The sequence below is a fragment of the Salpingoeca rosetta genome (genome assembly GCF_000188695.1).
Source record: "Salpingoeca rosetta unplaced genomic scaffold supercont1.19, whole genome shotgun sequence".
NCBI lineage: Eukaryota > Choanoflagellata > Craspedida > Salpingoecidae > Salpingoeca > Salpingoeca rosetta.
Window position 1 is genome coordinate 681,289 of NW_004754915.1, and position 9,517 is coordinate 690,805.

Sequence of the window (9,517 nt, forward strand, 5' to 3'; positions counted from 1 at the left end):
GTGTGTGCGGGCATTTGAACATCGATGTGCATGAGTGATCTGAGACGCGCACTCACACACAGACAGACAGACAGACACACAGACACACACAGACACACCCAATCACACGCACAATCACACACAATCACACACAGACATACACAGACACACAGACACACACACACACACACACACACACACACACAGACACACACACACAACCACCACCACCCTCCCCCGCGTCGCACCTGGGCTTCGCCCGCGTCGCTGCTGGACTCTGCGGTGGCCTGGTAGAAGCGAATGAGGTCGGTGGCCAGCGCCCACCGGCCCTCGCTCAGACACAACCGCAGCAGGTCGAGCGTTTGCTGGCGTGTCGTCGCCGCGTCCTGTAGCGCCTGCACCACCATCAGATACGACGCGCCCGTCTCCAGCCGTCGCGTGCGCACACACGCCTGGCAAAGGGGTGAGGGGGAGAGGAGTTGTGGAGGGGAGAGACAAACAGGAAGGACGCGGGGAAGAGTGGCAGTGATGGTGAGCGTGTGTGGGAGACGCGCGCACAAGTGATGCGTGCTGGATAAGGATTGATGTTTACGTGAGCACAAGCAAAACAACCAGCAAAGACTGGGACATGCAGCTCGGATGCATTTGTACCGAATTAGCACCATGGTGATCAGCAGCACCACCACCACGGCAACGACAGTGCCGCCTGCGCGTACCTCGAACGATGCTTTGGGGCTGCCCACACACTCAAAGAGGTAGTCCCACTTGGCCATCTCTGTCTTGCGCGCGCAGTGCACAACAATGTCCAGCCACTGGTCGTACTGCTGGATAAATTCAATCACCGTCGGCAGCAGCGCCTCTGTCACGATTTGCAAGGAGTAGCGAGTGGAGTTGGGATGGACAAACACGTCAATGTGCGTGCGTGTGTGCATGTGTGTGTACGTGTGTGTATATGTGCTTTTGGGTGATGCATTGGGCTACGTGGCGTTTTGGGGGTTGTGTGTGTGTGTGCGCGCGCGCGAGGTGCTTGCGAAACGGCCACAAATACACCCCACACAGACAGACAGACAGACAGGCGCGCACACACACAACACACACGCTAACACACATATAGACACACACACACACACACACACACACACATACACACACATATCCCATCCTACGACGGTACCTTGCCGGTTCGGATCGGCTGCCTCGTCCTCAAGAACATGATGCAACATGAGCTCGAGCAAGTGCGGGAAATACGGCAAATCCGTGAGCGTGTCCGCAATCATCTTCGCAGGCCGTGACAGCCCGCGTCGCAGCAGCTGGTATTTGTGTGTGTGTGTGTGTGTGTGTGTGTGTGTGTGTGTGTGTGTGTGTGTGTGTGTGTGAATTATTTGTTTTTCTGAGGTGGGAAGGTACAAGCAGCAGAGAGGACGCATGAATTCAGACACACACTCTCATACACAAGGGCACACACACACACACACACACTCACTCATACACAAGCACACACGCACATGCACGAAACCCAACACGCAAGACAGACAGCCACCCAACCACCGACCCAAATCAATCTACCAGCACAGCCGCACCTGCCGCAGAATCGGGTGCATGTTGAGCTGCGTCTTGCGGTGGACGGCGTTGCACGTGACCAGCCGGCCCGCGGGCGTGCGCACCTGGTACGCATCCACAGACGCGCCGATGACAACGGCCTCGCGGAAGAGGAGGGTGAGCGGGCATGTGTCGAGCGGGAAGGTGAGCATGATGCGGCGGCTTGCACCAAGGTCCGTTCGCTCAAGCGGGAACCACACCTGTAATCATTGGGCGGTGGGAAATGGGAGAAGCACAAGGCGAACGTGTGTGTTGACGGGTGCAAATTAACAAAGGAGTGCAAGCAGAGCGCACGCACACACACGCACACACACACACACACAAACAAACAAGCAAGCAAGCAAGCAAGCAAGCAAGCAAGCAAGCAAGCAAGCAAGCAAGCAAGCAAGCAAGCAAGCAAGCAAGCAAGCAAGCAAGCAAGCAAGCAAGCAAGCAAGCAAGCAAGCAAGCAAGCAAGCAAGCAAGCAAGCAAGCAAGCAAGCAAGCAAGCAAGCAAGCAAGCAAGCAAGCAAGCAAGCAAGCAAGCAAGCAAGCAAGCAAACAAACACTCCCAACCACGCCCCCCCCCCCACCATGCGGACCTTGAGTCCCATGCGACCGCAGCTGAACCAGAGGGCATCGAGGAGGAGAGAGGAACTGCGGGTGGAGGCGATGGGCGGCACCCAGGCAGCCTCCACGTCCGTGGCCAGCAAGATCCCATCACCCAGCCCCGACGATGACGTGCCTGTGCTTTGGTCGTGCACACGCTCAATTGGGAAGAGGTGGAGGTGGCCGGCGACATTCAGGATCATGCTCTTGGCCTCAATCACGGTGCTCTCCGCTGGCGTGAGGTCGTCCACCGCCACGTAGGTCAGCGACACGTCGGTGAGGGAGGACAGGAACGGGATGTGCGCCGACAAGTCCTGACTCAGCACAATTTCGAGCGTGGAGGCCGGGCGGGCGGCAATTCCGCTGTGCGAGGCGGTGACACTCTCCAGGCTGACACGGAAGATGATGACGCGCCGGCGGGAAGAGATGGCGACAATGAGGTCACCGAGCACGTTGATGAGCACCAGGTCACGCGACACCTTGTGGTTCACCACCACCCTGTCCGCATCGAGGTTCTCGGAGCGCGAGTACAGCTGTAGCTGCGACGTCTTGTGCTCTTCAGAGTACGATGCAACGACAATGTGTGTGGACCGCCACCACGCCAGCCCCGCTGTGCAGATGAGATCACGCTCGTGCGCAACGTTGCCAAACATCTTCCACTTGCCCGTCAGCGTGTTGTAGTGCATCAGCCCTGGTTGATTGAAAGGTGAGGTGGTCGGAGAAGGGTAGTCGGAGAAGGGTGGGAGCTGTGAGAACAGGGATAGCCGCGCGAACGCACACTCTCTTCGTATGTGTGTCACGGGCAGGGGATTGTGCCCACAAACACAGACACAGACACACACAGACACACAGACACAGACACACACAGACACAGACACACACACACACACACACGAACACACGAACACAGACACACACAGACACACGCACACACACATGCACAGACACAGACACAGACACAGACACACACGCACACGCACACGAATACACGTCTTCATCAATGAGCTCAGTACTTGGTGTTCAGCTATGAGCCCAAGCTTGTCTTCTCCCCTTCCATCATTTACACCACCCACTGCCGCCATCACATCACCTCGCTGCGCTGCGACGGCGATGAACTGGCCCGTACGGTCAACAGCTGCTGTGAAGATGGGCCCGTTGCTCTCCCGGTACGCCTGCGGAATCTGCTTGCAGGCAAGGCGGAGAGGTGGTGGTGGTGGTGGCGTGTCAAAATTGAGATCGACGGTGGGCAGTATTGTGGTGGCATGAGCACCTTCGCACATGCATGGGTGACAGCATGACATCAACAATGACCGGGTTTCCCGCACAGTCACATCGACACACAGACACACAGGCACAGACACACAGACACACAGACAATCAACAGACACACAGACACATAGGCAGACATACACACAGACACACAGACACACAAACACACACGCACACACAAACACACGCACCAACAACACACGGCGCACCTGGACGTGCTGCCACTGAGTATCGCAGAGGCGGTCGACGTTGTGCCGCGAGTCGGCGTCGGCGCCGCTGTCCGGGTTGATGTACATCGACTCTGCACCAACCAGCACCAGGCTCTCCTCGTGGCACAGGCTCGGCGTAGTCATGCGCGCGCTGCGCAGCAGGTTGACGCGGCACAGGTGGTGTTGCCCCGGCTGCTCAGATGCGCTCACGTACATGACGTGGTACCCTGGCGTGGCCCACACACACGCGTGCGGGGAGATGGGCTGGCCAACGGTGGCTGTGTCGGCAAGGTGGCTGCCAAACACGCTGTGCAGGGACATGGTGTTGGAGCGGAAGAGCTGTGCAAGGCCGTAGCCGTCAGGGGACCAGTGGCAGGCGAGGAGGCGGTGCTTGCCGTCCGGTGGGGGCACCTTGCTGGCGTGCGGGGAGGCGAGCGTGTACAGCAGGCTGTGGGGTGCGCTGCGTCTGTCTGTCTCCAGGCGAAAGACGGACACCTTGGCTGTGGCGTCGGCAACGGCGACGAGGTGGAACGGAAGGTTGATGGACACGTGCACAGCGGGCACCGCGGGGCTCCACAGTTGAGTGCCCTTTGGTGTTGGTTTGGCGGGTGTGTATTGCGGCGGAAGAAGAGTTAGGGGGGGGGGGATTGGGGACGTGCGGGGTTGTAGGCGAATGAACGTGAGTGAAGCAGTTGGCTGCGTTGCTGCTGTGGTGATGTGCAAACCATCACAGGCAGGCAAGCAGGGAGGGAATACAGACAGGGAGGCAAGCAGGGAGGATATATAGATTCGCAACACAGGTAGAAAATACAAAAAGACACATAGGAGCATACACACACCCACCCACCCACCCACACACACACACACCCACCCACACACACACACACACACACACCCACACACACACACACACACACACACACACACACACACAGACACCCACCCACCCACACACACACGCAACACAGACACACACAGACACAGACACAGACACAGACACACACACACACACGCAGACACAGACACACACACACACGCAAACATAGTAAGACGCTCGCGTTCCACCATCTCCTCTCACCTTGACTTCGCCCGTGGCCGTAAATGTAAGGACGACGACGGCGCCACTGTTCATGTGCACAATGACGCGATTGAGGGCGCTGTCTGCCATCATGCTCACGGCATACATGCTGTCTGCTGCACCACGGGTGTCGCCCGTGCCGCCGCCACCACCGCCGCACACGGCTCTGATGGTCACATTGGCGAGGGGGTAACGATGCATCATGTGAAGAAGGGACCCAGGCACAGACAGACAGATAGGCAGACACACAGGCAGACAGACAGACAGACAGACACAGACACAGACACAGAAGCACCAACCTGAGGTCGATGGTGCGAGCGGGATCAAAGGAGGTTGACGCCCAGGGAACAAAGTCGATGATGCCGATCTTGGAGGCGCACAGCACATCCTTGCCCAAGACACAGCACGCCGTGAGCGTGTGGGCGATGAGCGGGCGTGGCGGCGGCGCGTGGGGATCAAACTCAACGCGCTTGGTGATGCGCAGGGGAGCAGGGCAGCCCGCAAGGTGGGATGGCGGTGGGCGCACGGACATGGCGCTCCCACGACGCAGCAGGCCGCTGACAATGGACCCGGGCGTGGTGGTGGTGGTGGAGGCGGAGGAAGGGGAGGAGGAGGTGGCTGCATGCCCTGCTGTTGTTGTCGCAGTCGCTGCTGCCATTGCTGCCGTTGCCGATGCAGGCTTGGCCGCCGTGGCCTGTGCGCTTGACTGCTCAAGCCCGCTGCCGGGTGCGTAGACAACGTCGCTTGCCACGAAGAAGAGGATGTACCCCTTGGACGTGGTGACGCAGAAGTGGTCAGCGGACCGGGGCAGAGGCACGATGTGTTGCGGCATACCAACGGACGTCGGCAGCGGCTGCTGGAACTGCTGTTGCTGCTGTGGGCGACGATATGCAGGCGCACAAGCGTTGCTGTGGCCACTGCGCGATGGATAAGGTGCAGCGGAGGAGAAGGAGGAGGAGGAAGGGGAAGGGGATGTGGGTGCGCGGTCGAACGCAGCGCCTGAGTTGTCGCCTGTCGCAGTTGTCGCAGTTGTATCGTGACGCAGGTTGGTCCTTGACGAGGACGGTGACGAGGATGGGAAGAAGGCCGGGGTGTGAGCAGCGCCAATGGCGGGCGGCGAGCCCTGTGCGTTGTGTTGGTATTGAGGCGGCTGGTGTGAGCGCAGAGGGCTGGTGGTGCTGGTGACGCTGGCGAAGGACGGCGATGCGGTTGACGACGCTGCCGTGGATGTGAGCGACGCGGTACCCGCGTTTGTGGTGTTGGCTGTGGTTGTCGTCGTGGCTGCTGCGGAGGAGGTGCCACCGCTGCCGGCGCTTCCAGTCGTGGTGAAGGCTGGGGAGGAGCGCCCACTTGCGTCGTGCGGTCTGTTTGGGTTGACCTCCAAGTGGAGCGTGTTTGAGATCTGCTCAAATGGGTGCACCGCAAAGAGGGCCAGGGCGTGCGGCTGTGCCATCACCACAAAGGACCCATCTCCGCTTGCGCCCATGCATACACACGGGCCCACGCGGGACACGCTCTCCCGCCCCACAGGCACATACATCTGCGCTGCTGTTGCTCTGTGTCTATATGTGTGTGAGTGTGCGTATGTGTGTGTATGTGCGTGTGTGTGTGTGTGTGTGTGTGTGTGTGTGTGTGTGTGTGTGTGATATTGGTTGGTGGCGTTTGCTCTGCTTTGCTTTCTCCTCCTTTTTTTGCCTTTCTCTTCCTTCCATCCACCACAGCCACCATGTCGGAGGTGCGGCGAGTGAAGCTGCGTGGGCGGCGAGGGAGCGTGTGGACGCTGCCCGTGGCCACGGCCAAGCGGCAGTATGGCGGGCGCGGGCTTGCGCGGGCGTCGCTGTGGATCCCGCTGCCATCCGAGGCGGGCGGGCAGCACTTCACCGCGGCATCCTGGCTGAGCAGGTTCAAGGAGGCGTATGAGGAGCACGTGGAAGGGTTTCATGGCCGCGCCTTCTCTGCAAGCGTGCGGCGGCAGCGGCAGGCCAACATGGACTGGAAGGTGCTGCAGCATGCAAAGTGGACAGGCATGATCCCCGGCCAGCAAGCGGACGAGGCGGGGGCAGATCGCAGCATGTCAGGCAGCGTTGACCGCGAGGGCGGCAGTGATCGCGCACATGATTATGATCCGCACACCCAGCAGCATGGAAAGCCGCGCAGCAGGAGGCGACGTCACAAGGACCAGGGCACACACAGTTCAACAGCACCCAGTGACGGCAACAACACTGCTGCTGCCGTTGCTGGTGGTGGCTCTGATCCTTACACGAACAAGAAGATGCACTCTCTCATGCAACAGACCATGTCTCAAGTCTCCAACAAGGTGCTTTCGCTTTGTGTGTGAGTGTGCGAGAGTGCTTGTATGTGCGTGTGTGCGTGCAAATGTGCTTGTATGTGCGTGTGTGCGTGCAAATGTGCTTGTATGTGCGTGTGTGCAAATGTGCTTGCATTTGTGTGCAAATGTGCTTGTATGTGCGTGTGTGCGTGCGCCTGTATGTTTATGTGTGTGCACACGCTCACATCCACGCTCACATCCACACCGCAGCGGCTCACTGCTACACGCCTTGTTCACACCCTAACTCGCTTTGCAACATCATGCAGAAACTGTTGGAGCTGGAGGCGCTGAGGCTCGAGTCCATTGGCAAGGCTGCATCGGGCCAAGGGATGCGCGTCGCCACCGCACGGTTACAACAGCAACAACAACAGCAGCAGCAGCGGCAGCAGGCGAACAAGAGGGCGCAGAAGAGACTGAAGAACAACAAGACAGGCAGCAGAGGCGGTAACAAGAAGGGCGGCGCAGCCACCCAGGCGCTGCAACACCAAAAACAGCAGCAGAGCCACAAGCAGAAGCAGGGTGGGAAGAAGAAGAAGAAGAAAGGCAGGCTACTGGTTCGACCACGATTGTGACCTGGGTCGATGCTAGCGATAGCAACAGTGTGGTGCATTGTGTGTGTGTGTGTGTGTGTGTGTGTGTGTGTGTGTGTGTGTGTGTGTGTGTGTGTGTGTGTGTGTGTGTTCGTGTGGAGAGGAGTACGGGTTGCTGGTGGTAGGGGTTGGCCAAGCGATGAATAAACAACACTAGCCACAAAGTCAGCTGCTTGAGACAGAGGACGAAGTGTGTTGGAGACACAGAGCAACGGCAAACAGACACACACGCGCAAGCGCGCTATCCACCGTCGGCTCCTGTGTCCAGCCCCGCTATCCTTACGCTTTCTCACATTGTCTCTCGCACGCTCAAACACAAATACACACACAGACACACAGACACTCTCACACACAGATACATACAGACACACACCCACACAGATACATACAGACACACAGACACACACACACACACACAAACACATACACACACAAACATACACACAAACACATACACACACCCAAACACACACTCAAACACACACCCATACACTTGTATTAGATCATGGGGATGGTGGTGGGGTTGACCAAGCGCTTAAAGTCTGCTACGTTGATGGCCAAGGAAAACCGCCGGTCGCCGGCATTGAACACGATGCGGTCCAGCTCCATGAGCTGGGGAGCCACGTACACTTGCAGTCCAAACAGGTTGCCAAAGGGCGGCACGCCCCCAGGCTGCACGCCGCCCGTGATCTCTGCAACGTCGTCCGCACCGGCAAACCGCACGTCCTTCACGTTGAGCGCAGACTTGACCTTCTTCGAGTTGAACTTCTCATCCGCAGGGAACACCAGCATCACGTGCTTGGGCTTGTCGGCGTCGGCGGCCTTGCGCTTCAGCGCCACCACAATCGCCTTTGCTCCTTGTCGGAGCGAGTACCCAGGCCTCGTCGCTGCGGCCTCCTCGCTCGTCCGCACTTCGTCGTGGTGGAATGCTTGGAACCAGCACCCGCTGCTCTGTAACAACGCCACAATCTGCCCAACCACAGCGTGGTACCCGCTCACATCCCCCGCATCACCACCTCTGCTGCTGTTGTCGTTGGTGGGGCTGTCGTTGGTATGGCTGTCGTTGGCATGGCTGTCTGCGACATTTCTCTCCTGCTCCTGCTGCTCCTGCTGCTGCTGCTGCTGCTGCTGCTGCTGCTGCTGCTGCTCCTGCTGCTTGTCCTGCTCCTGCTCTTCATGCTGCTGCTGCTGTTGTTGCTGTTCCAGTTGCTGCTGCTCATCATCTGCCGCCTTCATCTTCGTTGCCTCCATTGTGGTTCACACGCCTTCTCGGCTTCCTTCCTTCTTGGTCTCGTCTCTCAGCTTCCTGGCTGCTGCCGTCCCCACTTTGTTGTCCCCACTTTGTTGTTGTTGTGTTTGTCTTCCACTGCTCTCAATCAGGCATTCATATCCGCGCCCCCTGCCGATTTGTGCTGACATCAGCAAAAATTCTGCCTCACACATTTTCCCACACACAAAGACAAGGGAAGAACCGCAGCGCAAAGGCGCCGCACGCAAAAGCAAACAACAAGAAGGGAACAAGCCACAGACACAAAGCACATCACAAGCCCACGCTGCCTCCACACACATTCCCGACCTTGTTGTTGGCGGAGCGTGTGCTGGGTGCCCAAACCAATCATCCCATTCTTCTTCCTTGCTTGCTTGCTCGTCTCGCTTCTTCTTCCCTTCTATCTCCTGTGGCACCACACACACACACACACACACACACACACACACGAGCGGCAGTGATCGTGCTGGCAAGAAGAAGCAACACAGCACAGCAGCCAACGAAGAGCAAGCAGGCCACTCACCCCAGTGGACGCTGTCCTTTTCTTGCTCTTTTCTGTCCCTTGTTGTTGTTGTTGTTGTTGTTGTTGTTGTCGTGCTCACTCCATTG

General features: G+C 58.3%; 3 protein-coding genes across 4 annotated transcripts in view; 1 reads left to right on the forward strand and 2 right to left on the reverse strand.

Moving 5' to 3' along the window:
• Positions 1–6,345, reverse strand: part of PTSG_07896 (uncharacterized protein) — a gene marked incomplete at its 3' end in the record, with an annotated part of 8,005 nt that extends 1,660 nt beyond the window's left edge. The window contains exons 1-9 of the mRNA XM_004991641.1: positions 5,022–6,345; positions 4,723–4,888; positions 3,645–4,232; positions 3,257–3,347; positions 2,160–2,857; positions 1,560–1,778; positions 1,154–1,289; positions 696–838; positions 228–431 (exon numbers count right to left, since the gene is read on the reverse strand). Of these exons, the coding sequence (XP_004991698.1) occupies positions 228–431; positions 696–838; positions 1,154–1,289; positions 1,560–1,778; positions 2,160–2,857; positions 3,257–3,347; positions 3,645–4,232; positions 4,723–4,888; positions 5,022–6,262 (3,486 nt within the window). The 5' untranslated portion in view covers positions 6,263–6,345. The remainder of the gene's footprint in view (positions 1–227; positions 432–695; positions 839–1,153; positions 1,290–1,559; positions 1,779–2,159; positions 2,858–3,256; positions 3,348–3,644; positions 4,233–4,722; positions 4,889–5,021) is intronic.
• Positions 6,346–6,427: 82 nt separating this feature from the next.
• On the forward strand, positions 6,428–7,684 carry PTSG_07897. Of its 2 annotated transcripts, none has more exons than XM_004991642.1 (2): positions 6,428–7,039; positions 7,262–7,684. In XM_004991642.1, exons 1-2 carry the CDS (start codon positions 6,449–6,451, stop codon positions 7,340–7,342), a joined length of 672 nt encoding a protein of 223 aa, XP_004991699.1. In that variant the 5' UTR covers positions 6,428–6,448; the 3' UTR covers positions 7,343–7,684. The 2 variants fall into 2 exon arrangements, with proteins under 2 accessions (XP_004991699.1, XP_004991700.1); XM_004991643.1 differs by having other exon boundaries at positions 7,318–7,684.
• Positions 7,685–7,706: 22 nt separating this feature from the next.
• Positions 7,707–9,041, reverse strand: PTSG_07898 (uncharacterized protein). The gene has a single exon (XM_004991644.1). It carries the CDS (start codon positions 8,890–8,892, stop codon positions 8,140–8,142), a length of 753 nt encoding a protein of 250 aa, XP_004991701.1. The 5' UTR covers positions 8,893–9,041; the 3' UTR covers positions 7,707–8,139.
• Between the last annotated feature and the right edge of the window lie 476 nt (positions 9,042–9,517).